Source organism: Staurois parvus, unplaced genomic scaffold (genome assembly GCF_062004578.1).
Source record: "Staurois parvus isolate SC_StPar_1 unplaced genomic scaffold, SC_StPar_1.0 ptg000018l, whole genome shotgun sequence".
NCBI lineage: Eukaryota > Metazoa > Chordata > Amphibia > Anura > Ranidae > Staurois > Staurois parvus.
This window is the reverse complement of record NW_028317814.1, coordinates 3,458,352-3,477,376: the sequence shown is the minus strand read 5'-3', so window position 1 is coordinate 3,477,376 and position 19,025 is coordinate 3,458,352. Positions and strand designations below refer to the sequence as shown.

Here is a 19,025-nt window from a genome sequence, read left to right as displayed (position 1 = left end):
ATCACAACTTTTTCAGAGTTTCTAAACTCCTATATCCCTCATGATCAAAGAATATGCAGAAAAGCTACACTGAAAACGCACATCCACTTTATTAAACTTAAGTCAAGATAAAAACATCATACAGTACACTGGTGGGGGAGAGATTCACGCTAACCTCAGTGCTTAATCATAACCCATGGCAGAGATATCATGCACTGGAATATATGAGTGACAGTCCAATTTGCAGTCGTAACTGCTGGACCTAATTAACTCTTACCTAGACCACTGCATATAGCTGCCTAAAACACAATAGAGACACCTGTCAGTGCAAAAACCAAATGATGTGAATATAAATAATCAAAAATAAAAAAAATGAAAACTATGGACATAAGACTCTGCATGTCAAAGGAAAGGACACAAATATATACACATATATGGGATACTGGTTCACACTGGTGTATATATTTGGGTACTTTGACAGCCTATATGCAGCAAAACTGTACTCCACAAAATAGCCATGATGACAGTTAGAGGTAGGGTTATATGGGGACTGGCATATTGTCGTGTTTGTTTGTGGTTTTTTTTTGTTTTTTGTTTTTTTTTTTTTTTTTTGTGTCTCAACCTCCTGTAGGTGTCAATAAATTCCTGATTGTTTCATAATTTACTGAATTCCTGTGCCCTTCAATGGACTTTGAAGTGAAAGTTTATGTAGAGTACAAAACTCTTCTTTTTGGATTTATTAAGTCCCTTTTGATTCCCCGGCTCCTTAAAATTGAGCTGAATGTTTTTCCCCTTTATGACTTGGTGTTACATTCCATATCTTTGAGTGACTTGGTGGTTTCATGTGTTGTGGAACTTGCCATCACTGCCGTATTTGAATCTATGTTGTGAACTGAGAGGTTTTTGGAACCTCCTCATTTTGGTAGATCACTTACAGGGGTTGGCCAAAAAAAAAAATGCAAACGCTATATGATTTGTAGGTGTTAATGTGACAACCTGTTCACCAGTGGAAGTGAAGTAACATACTTTTGCTTCTGCTGTGTGATGAGACACCTAGCTAACAAGTGAGAAACCTCACTTTTTGTCATTCACTGCATGTGCTGTTAGTAATGCGGAGTCATGTCAGAGCTTACTGAGCTTCAAAGAGGGCAAATTGTTGGTGGCTGCTTAGCTGGTGCCTCCGTGACTGACCTTGCCAGTTTATTTGCTGTGTCATGAGATACAGTATCAAAGATTATGACAGCATATACAGTTTCCGGGAACACGGTCGACATGCTCAACTGACAGACCCAAAAGTACATTGTGCAGGATTGTGACCCGAAATAAGAAAACTGCTGCAAAAGTGACTGCAGATCTCAATCCTGTGAAGAATGTTACATCGCCTCGCTTTCAGTGCGAAACATGTCATCCATTTTCACACCTGCAAATCATATAGTGCTTCACTTTGGGAAATTCATGTACTAATTACCAAATTTGTCAGTATTTAGCTGTGTATATATTCTGTATGTATTCTTCTTGCTAGCTTTCTACAAATGTAAAAGCCTGCATTCTAAATCGTACATGTGGGTTTTTGAAAGTATTTAGAATGATGGGACATGCTTGGCTGATCTCTGCAGTCCCCTGAAATGCTAAGTAGTGAAATCTGGTTTAATGTAATTTTTTCATCTGTCAGTGTTTTCGGTTACTAGTTTGTGTTGTGGGTTTAAACTACATTGACTATTACTGTTCTGAATGTACCCTTTCTGGTGATGGTGGGTTATCCAGTGGTGTCTCAACCTTCTATAGTTTTATCTTTGCATTTATTCAGTAATGTGGTACAAAGCTCAGCAAACCATTGCAGTCTGTCAAATTCAGTTTTTACAGATTTAAAGGAAATCTATGGTCACAGCATGCTTAGTTTTTTATACCATCAGCATTGTAGCAGCAATACAAACGAGTTCTATTTGACAGTCCAATATAAGATTACTTGAAAAATCTCCTTTTTCATATGGAGTTCTGCCTGTGTGCTGGCCACCTTTCCGAAACTTCCTAGATACCTAGCATGCAGCTTCTCTCCTGCTGTTTTACTTTAATTTCTAAGGACTACATATCCCATGGTACCTTTGCAGCCTGCAAGCAGTGATTCCTGTACTGACTACTACCTGAAACTCCCCCACTCAGCACCTCTGTAGTTCTGAAGGCAGTCTCTGTGAATTCTGTGACATAGCAGTGTCTTATCAACAAGGCATAGTGAATAATACGTGTCACATAATTCCAGGAAGTGAATGGAGGTGATTTTCACAAAGTAAGCTTTAACTAACTTCTAGATCATTTAGATTATTAGGAGTATACTAGAATTTATTTAAATACAATGTGGAAATTTTACATTTTGACCATAGATGCACTTTGACTACTGGTAGCAGCTACTCTAGTTAGCACGTTGTTAGTGTGTTTTTTGCTTTAGTAATCCCAGAGATGTTCAGGTTCCCTAAAGAATTGGTGGCATTCTGGGTTAGCTTCTTTTAGAATTTATTCTACTTAGGGCTGTTTGTGAATGTTGGTCCAGTGATAAGCATTCAGAAGATTGGAAACAAATGTATATGTAATAGGATGCTGCTGGATGGACATGAAATCCAAAACCTTGTAATGCACACAGTTTCCAGTGACTTCTGTGTCTAGTTAGGTGAGATTTTCTTCAAATTCCACTGACCTTTTCTACTCTCATCCTTTCAACAGGAGTCCTGGAAGAAGCAGAGTTCTACAATATCACATCATTAATTAAGCTTATAAAGGACCGAATAAGAGAGAGGGACAGTAAAACATCACAGGTGAGGCTTTGTGACATATTGAGTAATGGAAGATGGATTTGGTCCAGGAAGATTCATTGTAGAAGAGGCTCACTTGTGTTCATACTTTCCACTGTAATATCCATGTTTAGAGCGCCTGACAGCTGTAGACTATAGCATAGCGTGATTAATGTAGACTATTACCCCCGGTTCACATATGTGTGGGCCACGTTTTGCAGAGGCATGAGAGCCCATTCATTTGAATGGACTCCCGTGCTCGTGACACACCAGGAAGAAGTCCCTGCACTTCTTTGGAAAACGCAGCCCGCACGTGAACCTCGTTTTCCAGTGTGGGTGGTGTGCCATTAGAATGCGGGTCCGCATTTTTCTGTGCGGGTGGTGCAGCTGCACGGATTTTCGTGCGGATCCACAGCGGCACCACCCGCACATATGTGAACCTAGGGTGATAATTGTCCTTTCTCTTTAAACCATATTGTACTCTATACCGTTGTCAGTTACTTGGGCTTTGGTTTAGCCTGTGTTTTGAGCTGTGTTTTACCTAGCACTTTGCACTGGCCTTTCTTTAGCTTTTAGCAATGTCTTGATTGCAAGGTCAGCATGACTATGGAAATTGAATGCCTACACTTTAACATTTTGTGTGGGGATTCCCTCCCCCCCCCCCCCCCCCCCCATCTTGAAAAGCATATTCTGCTTTGACTCTTAGCATCAACAATTTGTTCAGCGCTTGCTGGAATTTCAGTAAACTCAGAGAATGAAAATGCACAAAATGTTCCATAAAAGGAAGTCCTCTGCAGCAGATTCAGGACAGCATTTACAAAGCATCCTCAGTATATATTTTATCTGTACCAGGACAGACAAAACACTCATTGAGCAGAGATTTATGTTACCCAGATAATGAATCTGAACTTTAGCTGTGGCAGTTAAACTAAGCATCATCTGCCCTGATACACAGATCTGCAGAACACCAACCCAAGAAGGAGGTTCGTTTTACTTTATGGGATCCGTGAAAGGGTTTGGTTGAATGGACTGAGCAATACAAGCAAAGTCTAGCAGGGACTGTTGGTGGCAGCAGCAGATGAGTGTAAAGTTAGCAAAGAGAATTCCTGGCCAGAAAATCCCTTAAGCTAATTGGCATTATTTGAGGCTAACCTCTTACAGGAAAAATGATGAGCTTCGGATAAGCCTTGGATGTGTTTTTCATTACATAATGTGAAGTTGGATACACATAACAAAGGTTATTCTTGTTTCATTCCAAATAAGAGCCATACAGCATGTCGTAATGTTGTGGACACTTTGTAAACTTTCCATCTACTTTTTGATAGAAAACTAAAGCCTTGTATGAAAGCCCCCTCCAGTAATCTGCCACCCACAGTTTATAGAAGTTAAACACATCTTTTTGTATGTGTCTTGGGAGCTGCTATGATTCCATTAAAAAAAACAGCTGCCAGCACTCTAACACAGTATTGATAAAGGAAAAAAGAGAACGGGAGATGGAAACCCACAATAAGGTTTACCCCCTTTGCTATTGGGATCTATTGGTGTCCCATCTTTTGATAAGACACTGAAATTGACAAATCCCTACCTGAAAAACCTAATGGGGTTTGGAAGGTGCCATACCACAAAGTTTTTAAAGTAAAAATGTAGCAAATACAACTTTATTATTAAAATTCAAACTGCCGTTATGGCCTTTGACTACATAAATAGCAGGATTGACATAGTTGTTCAGAGGGACGCAGCCCGCTTCTTTAAGGAGACAAAGTATACAGCTCTGAAATTGTACAAAATAGGCCAAAAACATAAAGATAAATATGAAACATAAAGATAAATGACATATTAATGTTACAATAATAAATCTAACAAGCTCTATTAACATTTACCCAATAGTAACATCAATGGCTTTGACGGAGGCCAATGGAGAACATGAGCATTAGGTCCAAAGAAGAATAGAAAAAGTCTCTCAGTCAAGAATATAGACATCCGCCAAATAGACAGGATTACCAATCCACTGTTGGAAGCTGCAAAATAATCAAAGGATCAAACCTGTTAGAGAGAATTTGAAGTGCAGACTTTTTAATTCAAGGGATTAAACCTAAATTTTAAGTACAAATCTTTAGGAACTGTGCAACCATTTTTATACAAAGACTGGGTTTCCTCCTTTGTGATGCTTTGCCAGGCTCTAACTGCAGCTATCTTCACTTGTTCTTTGTTTATGGATCTTTCTGCCTTTTTTAGTTTTGCCTTCAGCAAGTGAAATGCATGTTTAATTGGGTTGAGATCAGGTGATTTGACTCGGCCATTGCAGAATATTCCACTTCTTTTTCCTTCAAAAGCTCCTGGGTTGCTTTTTGCAGTGTGTTGTTTTTTTTTGGGTTTTTTTTTTTGATCATTGTCCATCTATACTGTGAAGCGCCGTCCAATCAACTTTGCTGCAATTGGCTGAATCTGGGCTGACCGTATAGCTCTAAACACTGCAAAATTCATCCGGCTGCTTCTGTTACATCAATAAACACCAATGTGCCAGTGGAAGCCATACATGCCCATGCCATCACACTGCCTCCACCATGTTTTATAGATGACATTGTGTGTTTTAGATCATGAGCTGTTCCAAGCCTTTCCACTTTTTTATTCCTGTAATTCTGGTACAGATTAATCTTAGTTTCATTCATTCAAAGAATTCTTTTCCTGAACTGGTCTGGCTTTTTTAGATGTGTTTTGGCAAAGTCTAATCTGGCTTTTGTGTTCTTCAGGCTTATGAATGGTTTGCACGTTGTGGTGAACCCTCTGTCTTTTGCTCTCGTAAAGTCCTTCTCTTGATTGTAGACTTTGACAATGATATGCCCACCTCCTGGAGAGTGTCCTTCACTTGTCTGGATGTTGTGAATGGGTTTTCTTTGATCATAGAGAGGATCCTGCGATCATCCACCACTGTTGTCTTCTGTGGACGTCCATGCCTTTTTTTTATGTTGCCGAGCTCACCAGTGCATTCTTTCCTCAGAATGTACCAAACTGTTGATTTTGGCCACTGCTAATGTTGCTGCTATCTCTCTGATGGATTTGTTTAGTTTTTTGAAGCATTACAATGGCCTGTTTCACTTGCATGGACAGTTCCTTTGAGCACATGATGTAGGTTCACAGCAATAGATTCCAAATGCAAATTACCACAGAGTCAACTTCATTATTTCTTCATCAATTAAGCAGGTAAAAAGTCTGAAGGAGTAGCTCACACCTGGCCATGAAACCTTTTCTGATTCAATTGTCCAATTACTTTTTGGTCCCTTGAAAAAGGGGGGATAGCTACTCTTAAGAGCTGTAATGCCTAAACCCTTCCAATTTGGATGTACATACTCTCCAATTAAACCTGGGAGTGTGCGCCTTCAGCCCACATCCATTATACAGCTATAGCTTGAATGTTTTGGTAAATATCTGGGAAAAAAACTAAAATTGTGCCTGTGTCCAAATATATATGGACCTAACTGTATATCTGTCTGTCTCTTGCTAGCATTGGTGCTTGTGTTGCCTGCAAATCATGAGTTTTCCAATAACTGTTCAACTTCTGTCCACTGCAAGGTGCCAGTTAAACATGTTTACAGAGTGCTGCAGTGTCAGGAGGAAGAGCTCACTCAGATGGTCTCAACAATGTCTGATGGCTGGAAGTTTGAGCAGGTAAGCAATGAGATTAGCATACAGTGTTTTTAATTTAGAATGTGTCAGAGATTCAGGTATGACCAGAGATGTGTTGACTGACACAGGGAACAGCAGGCTTCAGAAATGATTAAATAATAATAAAATTTATTAGGAGCACAAATATACAAACTCACATGCAACCAAAAACCAAACCTCCAACTAATAGATATGTACAATTGTAGTCAGGCTGGAGAGGTGGAGTGGTCAGGCAGGCCGGGTCAGGAACAATCGGGTAGACAAGGTACAAAATGAGCAGGCAGAAGAATGGTCAGGAATAGCCGGGGTCGGTGCAGGCGGAGTTCTAGCAGAGTCAGAGTCAAGCAGGCAGGATACAGGAAACAGGATCAGGACAACAGGGCACATGGGAAAATACCAAGGCACTGATTGCAGGCCTGATGCTGCTTAAATATACCTCCTGCAATCAGCCTCAGGTGATGGCTTGATTGCAGGAGTGAGATCTTGGCTGCTGAAAGCACCCGCTGGCAAGCACCGGTACTGCAGCCCACACGGCAGGGGAGCCCATTCCTGACAGAATTCTGACCTGAGTTTAATTAGCCCTCCTAGTTCCTGTTCTTATCTGGTAACTGCAGGATCATTAGTGTATGTTGGTGGAGATAGGAGAATAAGACTTGCTGAAATAGTCTAGGTAAGGGTGAACTTGGCAGGGTTAACACCTTTCAGGGCTGGCTCAAACTAGAACGCATGCTGGTTTTGACAGCCTGTTAATTTCAGTGGGCTGCCAAATACACAAGAGTGCATAATCAGTAATGCCATGGAGTTTAATGGCTGCAAACTTGCTGCATTTGCTAGATGTGTTTGGGATTCCATTAAAATATAATGGCACCCACATCTAAGGGCAGCGTGTTCCTGTGCAGTAATCACGCACAGAAATGCACCTTTTGTGCACCCCGTTCTAGTGTGAACCGGCCCTCCGTCCACAGAAATGCCATGTGTTGTCAGCCCACATGACTTAGGAGCCAAATGCATTCCTGGCAAATCAATTGGTATTTTTCTGTGCCTAAAACACCTAGGGCATGTGTGTATATTACTGTAATGTATAATTTTCCCCTGAGATGCACTTTAAGCCACATTTTCTGGTTAGACGGTTACTATTTTTATTAGCCCAGCCATACTTGGATTGACATTTGGCCTGTTCAGCAGGGACCAGCCAAATTTCGATACATGTATGGGTAGGGAACTTGTACAGAAGTCAATCTACAGATCAACGTTTATACAACTTCCCTGTCGAATTTCTCCCCACTGTCAGAATACAAAGGAGGGGTTTCCCCATCCACCATCGAAAATTCGGTAAATTGAGATAGAGATACACATCTGATCTCAATGGGGAAAAATATCATGCTGGATATCCTATACTGATACGGAGTGAGTAATGTGTTAGGAATGTAAGGATGCCCCATTGTTTGATGGAAATAAAAATGATCAACCTACAGAGGACTGAATTCAATGACGCCCTGAAAATCAAAGTGAAAAAATAATGGAGCAGAATAGTCCATTTTGCTGTAATTTCATTGCAGCAACTCAAAATGGTACTCTGTAGTTTTGTATGGCCCCCACGTGCTTGTTTGCATGCCTGACAATGTCAGGATGGACTGAAACATGATACCCCAGAGTTGTTCTATTGGATTTAGATCAGGCGAGCGTGGGGGTCATTCAATGGTATCAATTCCTTCATCCTCCAGGAACTGCCTGCATATTCTCGCCACCTGAGACTGGGCATTGTCATGCACCAGAAGGACCCCAGGACCCACTGCACCAGTGTAGGGTCTGACAGTGGGTCCAAGGATTTCATCCCGATACCCAATAGCAGTCAGGGTGCCTTTTGTCTAGGCCAGTGGTCTCCAAACTATGGCCCTCCAGCTGTTGAAGTACTAAAAGTCCCATCATGCCTCTGGGAGTCTTGCCTGTTGCTGTCAGTTTTGCAAGACCTCATGGGACTTGCAGTTCCTCAACACCTGGAGGGCCATAGTTTGGAGACCCCCTGGTCTAGGCTGTAGAGGTCTGTGCATCCCTCCATGGATATTCCTCCCCAGACCATCACTGATGTACCACCAAAACTGACATGCTGAACAATGTTCTAGGTAGCATAACCTTCTCCACGGCTTCTCCAGACCCTCTCACGTCTGTCACGTGCTCAGGGTGAACCTGCTGTCATCTGTGAAAAGCACAGGACGCCAGTGGTGGACCTGCTAATTCTGGTGTTCAATGGCAAATGCCAATCAAGCTCTATGGTGCCAGACAGTGATCACAGAGCCCACTAGAGTACATTGGGCCCTCAGGCCACCCTCATGTCCAGCTCTCCTAGAGTAAGTGCCCGTCTCCTGGAATCTCCTCCATGCTCTTGAGACTGTGTGCAGGGAGCCACAGAAAACCTTCTGGCAATGGCACTTTATGTGCCACTGGAGGAGTTGGACTGCCTGTGCAATCTCTGTAGGGCCCAGGTATGGCCTGATGCTACCAGTAGTGACACTGACCCTAGCCAAATGCAAAACTAGTGAAAAACAGTCAGAAACGTTGAGTGGGGGAAAAAATGTCAGTGGCCTACACCTTTTTAAAACCATTCCTGTTTTGGGGATTGTCTCATTGTTGCCCATCTAGTGCACCTCTTAATGTAATTAACACCAAAGCAGCTGAAATTGATTAACAACCCCCCTCTGCTACTTAACTGACCAGATCAATATCCCAGTAATTTAATTGACTTCATGCTATACTCTTATTTTAAAAGTGTTCCTTTTAATTTTTTTGAGCAGTATAACTATAATAGAATAGAGTATGTTCTGTTCTGTCGGGTCAAAAGTATTGAACACGTCACCATTTTCCTAGGTAAATTATTCTAAAGGTGCTATTGACATGAAATTTCATCACATGTCGGTAAAAACCCATACCATACATACATACATACATACATACATACATACATACATACATACATACATAGAAACCAAAACAAATACGTTCAAAAATTTAAGTTATGTGTAATAAAATCGAAGGACACAGGGAAAAAGTATTGAACAAATGAAGAAGGGGAGGTGTGAAAAGGCATGGAAAGACACCAGCTGAAATCTATCAGTAATTAGAAAGCAATCCTGCCCTTTTCAGTGCAAACTAATATCAGTTAATACCATTTATTCCTATTGAAAGTATGTTTTGCTAAAACGTCATCATAGGTGTTGAAACCCTCAGTAAGTAACACTTCTAAATCTAAGCAATTAGTCAAGGTAAATGCTCAGTTCATTTAAATGTTGATTTCCTATTCAATTATGCTTCATGCTTTTATACTTTTGATTTCTAATGAGTACAATTCAGTCTAATTTTGTTAATGTTTTCAGCTGGTCAACATTGGTTCTTCCTATAATTATGGAAATGAAGACCAGGCAGAATTTTTGTGTGTGGTCTCCAAAGAATTGCACAATACCCCATATGGCACAACTAGTGAACCAAGTGAAAAGGCAAAGGTATGCTCTGTCTGTTTTTATCTACTCTAAATGATTTTGTTATATTTATTTTTTTTTAACAGTTGCATTTTTATTGAAATTTGTACATAAGTAAAATAAAGCAAGGTACATAAGAACAGGCAAACTTATGGCAAGCAGTAGCAATACAATTCACATGACCTTTCCACACCAAAGATCATACCGAGTCAACTGGCCATCCTGGGTGACTGTGGGGGGGGGGGGTGGATGAGGAGGAAAACCTCAAATGATTTTATTTTAGTGGAATGCTGCTGCATGGATGTAACAAGGGGACCAGGGTTTGCAAAGTGCTGTAATGCTTTTAAATGCTTTAAAACTTGTTAGGTGTTCTAAGCTCTGCTGAAAAGAAAGTAGAACTATCTTTTTTTGGTAGCCTTTTATTTTCTTTAATTTTCTTCTCTTTTGACCTTTTCAAGAATGCTTGAGTTGATCTTGACACACCAGCTATCTAGATCGGCGTATCCTCAACAACTGCTTTAGAGACTGTGCTCTGACCCATTGGACTGTATGATTGTGAAGCTAGACTGCACTGTGACCTTTTGACTCTGCATTGTGGTGCTTTCTATATCTTTGTGTATTATTGGCCACAGAGCTCTTCCTAGGTCCAGAAACCTGGCACAGCCTCTGGTGTGACGCTGTCTTGGAGGACTCTCATAGTGAGTAAAGCTAGTAGGGATAAGACACTGGGAGCTTTTGTTGTGGGTTTTTTTTTTTTTTTTTTTTTTTGCACCTTTTGCATGTGCAGTGATGCATGCATGCTCTGTGCACTTATTTCAGCCTGAGGAAACGTGCTCTTGCTCCCAAAGCACCACATGGATCATCCAGTCTCATTCCAATGGCTTGGTCACCTTTTGGACAGCTGCAGTTCCTATCAGCCCCAGATCCTCGGGTTTGATGCTTGCCTTACTTTGAGTCTGGTTGTTTTCCACTACTTGATGCAGCCTTTCTTCTCAAAGAAACGCACAGGACAGTCCCACTGGACTAGGTGACCTTGGTTCATACTCTCCTACTGGTTCAGGGGTTGTTTTCCCAGTGTCCCCAGAATGAACAGATATCTGTGACCCATGTTGTAGGTTTGTTCTCATCAGACACTTCTTCAGGATCGAATACTTCTTTCCCTCAAGAACATGCAAATCAGTTCATAATTTGTTAGACATGCATTTCTTTAGAATTTTTTGTTGCTGTTCTGTCTCTCAGTTTTACAAAACACCTACCATTCGATTTTTAGACTGATCATTTCTTTGAGAGTGGGCAAACATTCAAAATCAGCAGGGGATCAAATACTTATTTCCTTCACTGTAAGTGCCAATTTACATATGCGATTTGAACCTCACCCAATGCATGACATGTGAAATAACATTGCTTCCTTTGTTGCCTGTTCACATATGTCAGGGCAGTTTGAAAGTCATATATGATTTCTGAGCAGTGCCTTCAGGTTCCGATACGGATTACAGGCTATTTGGGGAACCATTTTCTAAAATGCATATGTGTGAACAGGATGAAATCCTGTCCTAAACCTGATGTAGACATGACATGAACCACTGAATAACTACTGTGTCAATTAGCTGTGATACCTGAGCTTCAATCCACACTGCATATGTATGAATCTGCTCTCACTTTTACTTGAATTTTTCTGCCGCAAGATCCAGTGTATGGACATTCATAAATTATAAAATCCATGTGCAAGGAGCCTTATAAAGAATGGTCACTGCTGCTGTCTCTCTGATGTAGCATGGCTGGTTTTGTATCTGCCCACTTTCTGCTTGTAGTGTTGGATCTGCTGGGTCCTTCTCCCAAATGTGCTCTCCATACTTATACTCCATATAAGTAGTACAGTGATGTCCCTGCTACTGTTACAAAGTTATTCTGGATTTTTCAAAGGCATTTGGTTGCAAAAAGTGGATTTGTATGCTTTTGTGGCTATTGAGGAATATATTTAACTAACTTTTTGCCCAGAGTTCAGCTTTAGGACTACATTCTTACAGCAGTTTAGGTGTGGCCCGGGGCTGCTGCCAGCAAAAATCAGCAGAATCTTGCTGACCGTTTTGTGAACGCGGGTGTGCAAACAGCTGCAACTGTCAGGGGCTGGTTACGCTGCTCTTCATATGTAACCACACATCTGAGGTTTTTGAATAGAGCCTTCGGGCAAAAAAGCCTAAACCTGAAGGAGTACCAAAGGAAGACGGGAGTGTTGACACCAAAGCGCTAGAGGGGATCACATAGGGGGGTAAGTGTGCCATAATGGATTAATATGCTATGCATGTTGGCTCATTTGGCTAAAAGGAGGGGTGGTGTGTGTGTAATGGGTTTTTTGCTTGTGTGTTTTTTTTTGTTTTTTTTTTTTACACCGGAGGTTAGCGGCAGAAAAAAAACCTCAATCACTTATGCGTTTAAAAGAAGAGGGTTTTGACTGAAAAACCATTTGAGGTGCCTAAACGTGTAGGTAGTGCTTTAATATTTTTTTTTTAATTTCAATGGCCAGAATAAATTTAATATTCTGGCCAGTGAAATAAAACACCAAAGTACTTGATGCAAACTCATTGCAAAAATGTGGCTTAGGCGCATTTTTTAGGCTGCTTTTCTCCTGCTGGGAGAATTGTTTACAAAAGTCCCAGTATGCATGAGACCTAATACAGCTGTAGAACTTTCATTTTCACATGTACAGTATCTGTGAGCCCAGTCATAGAATTGGCATTGTTTGCTAGTAACCTCCCCTAATCAGTTTTTTTTTTTTCCTAGCTTGTATGTTTTCTCTTTTCACTTACCATTTCTTTTTTCTTTTTCATTCCTTTTTCTTTGCACATGCATGCTGCATGCTGATACAGAGTGAGGACGAAGAGACGGATTACGATATGAATGACTCAGATTAAATTTTAATATGCTGGTGAGCACTGGCTTTCCTTAATCCCCACTGACTTCCTCAGAGCTGCCCTAGCCTGTCTCAATCACACCTTTTGTCACTAGCTGCCTCCTAGAGTACAGTGCGTTCCTGGCTTCCCCTGTACAAGATTCTAGATTTTTAGATCTTCCAACACATTGTGTGTAATATAGCTTCTGTCTGAAATGTTTTGAGCTGGTAATACAAAAAAAAAAAAAAAAATCCTTGCACTGAAACCAGGATGTGAGATGCCCAACATAGTATAAGTCTTCAATTATCTGCCTTCGTGATTCCTTTTTATGTTAATGTCACAAAGCTAAACCAAATCCCTTCCTGCCCAGTGGTTTTGGACTCTGCTTATAGAAATGCTTTTTTATTCCTGTACTGTGGTTTTAGCAAGTTTTTGTTCTGCCAGGTAAACTCAGCTTTTAAGAGTGTTGGGTAAGATGAGAGTAAATGCGCTGCGATCTTTGGTTTTCTGCCCATTATTGCATTTGTGTGTCGTGGCATATTCCCTAGAGGGTCCGTTAGAGATTCAGGTAAGTGTTTGTTTCCCTACATTGAGAAGGGAACTTTGCTAGGAAGAGTTAAAAAAAAAAAAAACAACAAAAAAACAAAAAAAAACATAATTACCTATGTCAAGGAACTTTGGACTTGTGTCTATGGCATTGGTGCATTTGACCCGTTGTAGACCATTTGACCTACTTCAAGCTGGATCCATCCCATAGACCTGTATAGAAATGCAAACTCAACTGCCACAAGCAAAAGGCCATTAATACAGGCCCTAATGGTTCTCTCAGTACAAGAGATACTGTATGTGAGTCATTTGTGCATTCAGGCAGTTACTGGTGGCCACCACTGTACATAACACCAGAACCATGCCCTGCTCTTCAATCAGGGGAGGATCTGCGGCTTCTAATTTTTACCTGGGGAAAAAAATTCTCAACTGGGGGGGGGGGGGGGGGGGTTGACACACATTACCACGAACTTTAAAAGCAAGTCCTTCTACAGTACTGCTCTGTTTTTGTTTCTTTATTCAGAGAAATCTGATGAAGGAGGCTTAGCCCAAGGCTCTCATCTGCCATCCTCCACCCATCCTCTCCTTGATGGTGTCTGTGGGGGGGGGCTACCATCCATTTTTCCACCCAAAGTGTAATTTCCTCTTTGTGGTCAAGGAAACATTTTGGGCTTTCTTCCTTTAGTTCTTATTGAATGCTGGCTCTTTTTTGAGGTGATGTATCCCTTAGTTTTGATTGGCCTAGTTTGGATCTTTCCTGTAAATGGTGCTGGGGCAGTGAATGGACATTTCTGCCTTGGGATGGGCCAGGCTAATCCCACCCAGAGGAGACACCCAGGACTGCTGCTCTAGTGGAATTGGGTCACTTTCTGGGCTCCTGATTTTTAAGCTGCATAGGGAGAGTGGCCAGAAAAGGCACCAACCAGTCCTCCTGATGGTGGCTTCAGATGTCCTGGCATGGTTGGCTGCATGTTATCCTTTATGTGCCATGCTCACACCACAACACTGGTGTCATGTGCAGATTTTTTTTTTCTGTGCAGGAATCTGCAACATGTATAAAACGCAGATGAAAACTGATGTAAGTTAAAATCTGCTTGTTCGTTTCCTTCAGTCTTTCAGCAGTCTACAGGCTTCTGCATTACCTGAAAGCCTGTAGAAGGCTGTTAGCAGCTTATTTAAAAAAACATCCAGCACTCCCATAATGGGCTGTTTAAAAAGCAACCTTCTGCTCTAGTTTGTAGAATGTACAGCTTTTATAAAGCTTTCTTGAAGCATTTAACATCCACAGTTATACAAGCTCAAGTAATTCCTTATGGATCTCTGGCTTATAGAGACTCTCGCTATTTTTAAATCTGAAACCAAAGCCTGTATGTCTCATATCTAGTAGTGATGTATGAGCTGGTCAGAAGAATAACTTCTAGAAGTGTAGAATACTTGTAGCTCTTGGTGATTGCAGTTTTTTGCCAGCTTTCCAAAACACGGGTTGCCGAAAAGGTAAGCGTATTCATGCTGCTTTTACAGGTGACCTGTTGGGTTAAAATGATCTTTTTGGGGACAGGGTTGCTTTAATAGGCCACTGTCAAGGAAGAAGTATGCAGACTGGGAGTTCTCATTTCACCAGCTACATAATTGTTTCAAGTTGGTATTCTAGAGGGTTAGTATGGCAGACCGACAACTGGCTACTTCTGACAGAAGTCTTTAAAGTTTGCAGTGCCAGGGAAAAAGGCAAAATAAAATCCTATGCGTTTTGTTGATTAACTTTTTGCAACACAGGAGGTGAAAACCTATTTGCTGGTGGCACACCACCACCCTAGAGATGTGGAATGAATTCCCTGGATCAAAATATTCCCACATTACATTTTTACTAATTTGCCGCCCAGGTGTTAATCGCACTAGTTTTAGTCGTCTTCATATGATATATAATATAAGCTAGCTGCAGGTGTGAAGATTCTACATTTCAGTAGATGCTGGTAAGTATGTTTTGGGCCAAATAAAGTGTTTGTAGCAGTTTAGCCATGTGGTAGCCTTTTTTTGTTTTTTTGTTTTTTAACCATATGACTTGGATCTACAAAATGCAGATTCTTTTTAGAGGTTATGTGGCTACTACCAGTCATCTCACTAACATTCAGTTTTGTTGTCTTTCAGATTTTACAAGAACGAGGCTCCCGAATATGAAGTATTTTGAAAGAATCCCTTTTTTTTCTTTGCCATACAATTTTATTACAAGCAAAGAAATCCACTTTGGGGAGCCACCGCAAGAAGCCTGCTTTAGATCCTAGAATTTGTTGGCCTATTTTCTTTATTTTCGCTGACAGTTGTGTTTTCGGATGGAAGCTTCAGTGTTTTCATGGGAAATGTGTATTGAACAGTAACTTCTATTAAGTGGGTATATTGCCTATTTTCTTCTGAGACACAAACTTGTTTTCTTCTCCTGACAGTTTAATTTTTTATACAGCTTTGATACAGAAAAGCGGTTAGCTGACAGTCTGCACATTCAATGCTTTGCGTTGGATTGCAACATAAAGTGACACTACACACAACCCATGATTGTTCATAAAAATTCAGTCTGGTCACTGTGGGGGTGATGTTGCTGTGCATTTAAATCTCTAGTAAGCAAGCCGAAACACCTGAAGCAATTTCAACTAAGGTGGGTCTCCAAAACATATATGCAAAGGGAACACGAAGCATGTCTATGTATTCTGCACTTGTCTATTGCTGCAATTGGTTACCTTCCAGAGACTCTTCTTTCTTGACAAAAACTGAAACCATTTTTTTTTATGTTATATATTTTTCTAAGAAACGTTTTTGTGATGTAAATATATCTTATTATCTTATAACAGATAAATATGAACTTGGAAAATTGTGTGTACAGTAGGAAAATTGTCATCCACCTGCAGGCTGAACTTGCTAAGCTGTTCTAACATTTTCATGAAGGTCAAGTCTGAAAAAAAATTTGGCTTCAAAAATAAAGCTGTGTAAAGGGCAGTTGTGTGCCAAATGCAATAACCCATAACAACTTAATTTCAATTTACTGAAATGGTCAGTATGAGATGATGACTTCATTATGGTCTACTGCAGGCTTGCACATCAATGTTTTTGGCTTCTTTGATGGGATTTCTTGTCTTCCTTGCTGTAACAAATCGCCTCCCCCATTACCTGGAACACTATGGCAGAGTATACATGATGAAAGGCAAAACCTCCTGTCTCCTTGTGTGGTAAAAGTTAACTCCTTCACTAAATGCTGTCATCTAAAGTAATCTCAAAAGAGAACCATATAATTGAAGGGCCCATTCATAAAAGTGCGCTGTGACACTTATTACTGCATCATATGATTACGTGTATTAGTCCTCTTGAATAGAAACCTCCAAAGCATCTGCTTTACAATGTAGTGTCAACACACTACATTGTGGTATGCTGTTAAATGCAGAATGGTCTGTTGTGGTGTGTTAGGCAGCTAATTCAAATAAATCGGCTACTTAACACACTACAATGGGCTGATGTAAATGGAACCTTTGAAAAATGTTGGGTTTGTTTTGTTGATAATAACATCTTTATTATAGTTCTCGTTTTAGTTGTTTAAAAACATTCATCTTAAATTTGTCATTTTTTTTACACCATCAAAATACAATTTCCAGGCTGAGAACTCTTGCTAAAATGCCACACTTTAGTATCCTATAAAAATAGGAACATTTCCGGTGTCTGCTGCTTGGTTTTTATATGCAGCAGCGCTAATGGGTGTACTGCAATTTTGCATAGACTACTTTGAATTGATTTTGTGCCTGGTTTTGCTTAAATTGCAAGTCTAGGAAGTGTTGGGATACGTATTCAGTGGGTGTATCAACCTTTCTCAACACAGTTGATTTGAATGAAGGGAAAGCTTCTGTTGCAGGTTAATACCAAATTAGTTTCAACTTTGTCACTTTTTTTTTTCTTCTCAATGTAGTGAGGTTTGGTTTAACTCAACTACTCTGTGTGACTGTGGCTTTGCCCATGCATTTTAGGGAACTTAAGTGAAAAGAAGACCCTTCCAGCTACTTGCCATGGCAAATTTAAAAAGTATCTCCCTGTATATTTTTTTAGGTTAAAGCTCATTTGTTCCTGGAAAGCAAATGGATCTAGGAGTATGTGTCCTAATGGCTTACAGTATTCATGGCAGTTCTCCAGTGGAGCTATTCTTTGTTTCATGCTGCTGCCATTTTTTTCCTTTCTCCTTTGCTGCCATACACTAAGACACCTGGCTTTAGGTAATAGTGAGAAGTATTTTTTTAATTTACAACTATGGAGAGTGTTATGGTGTTTCTTGAAGGTGGGTTTCCCTTTCCTATTGATGGCTTCACTGGGGTGTCAATATTTATTTATTTTTTTTTTTTTCAAATGAATGCCATTTTATATTTGGTGTAGGAACACAAAAGCCTTAAGCAAAAGAGGAAGGGTGTACGTAGTAACCAGACTTTAATGTATGTTTTTTTTTTTGTTTTTTTTTTGCCCCCAGTAGTAATCTGTTGTACAGCTGCTATTACATTTGGGGAGACATGTCTTGTTCTACTGGGCATATGACTTGTTTAGGTCACATTCACACTGGCAGCAAAAGCAAGCAGTTGGGTTTTTGGTTGGCAGTAAAAACATGGCCTAACAAGGCAGCGGAGTGAGGTCATACAAATGCCACGATACTTTGCAGCCACATCAAATTTAACTTTGCTTGCTGAATTTGACAGGCAGCTCTGAGTTTGACAGGTGACGCTGCCTGTCAGACTGGCCCATGGAAGTCAGTGAGACTGCTCTGCAACCATGGTCCAAACGCTTTTTAGCTTGTGGCTTTTGTGGCATGTTGGTTCAATATCTATCCATACAGTCATATCCGACCCTTGGTGATTGCTTGGACCGTCACTCGTAAGCGACTTTTTCCATGAATTCTCTTAAAAATTATTTTACAGGGTAGGTTTCCAGGTCTTTCCCCAACCCCTACCATGCAGGAGATCCCACATGGCCAGGGATGAAACTAGGACAATTTATACAGGAGCCAATTAACCTACCAGCATGTCTTTGGAGTGTGGAAGGAAACCGAAATACCCGGAGGAAACCCACGCAAGCACAGGGAGAACATGCAAACTCCATGCAGGAGGCGCCATGGTTGGGAATTGAACCCATGACCCATTTACTGCAAGGCAGATGTGCTAACCACTAAGCCACCGTGCCGCCCCATGGTTCAATATAAAATTGCTATTTTGCAGGGGGAAAAAGTGTGTGTGTGTGTGTGTGTGTGTGCGCGCACACACACTATATGTATGTATGTATATACATACACTTAAGAAAAAAATACCTGGCAGTGACTGGTGTGCTTTTTTTAAGGTATCATTGAGAATAATGCATGGCTAGGTTCCTGAAGCTTAAAGTAAAGAGGTGTGAAAGCTTTCCTTTACTGCCTGCTCAATTATGCAGATGTAGAAATTTTTCATTAAAAAATTATGATCCAGTGATAAATGATATATGGGTGTTTTTTTTTTTTTTTTCTCCATAAAGGAGAAAGATAAGTCAATTAAACTCTAAGCATTCATCTTGGTAACTTTTTTGTTACTTTAGGAATAAGTGCACTTTTTATAATGTATTCTGTACCAGACACAGATTAATCAAGCAAATTTTAAAAACTAATTTTCTTGCTTCTGCTGTCCTGTAAAAATAAAAACTGTACT

At 40.4% G+C, this 19,025-nt stretch overlaps 1 protein-coding gene across 1 annotated transcript in view; it reads left to right on the top strand.

Annotated features, from left to right (window-relative positions):
- Positions 1-16,320, top strand: part of LOC149473029 (BTB/POZ domain-containing protein KCTD5) — a 32,846-nt gene extending 16,526 nt beyond the window's left edge. The window contains exons 3-6 of the mRNA XM_089682147.1: positions 2,695-2,786; positions 6,333-6,428; positions 9,797-9,922; positions 15,481-16,320. Coding sequence (XP_089538273.1) covers positions 2,695-2,786; positions 6,333-6,428; positions 9,797-9,922; positions 15,481-15,510 — 344 coding nt within the window. The 3' untranslated portion in view covers positions 15,511-16,320. The remainder of the gene's footprint in view (positions 1-2,694; positions 2,787-6,332; positions 6,429-9,796; positions 9,923-15,480) is intronic.
- Positions 16,321-19,025: the final 2,705 nt, after the last annotated feature.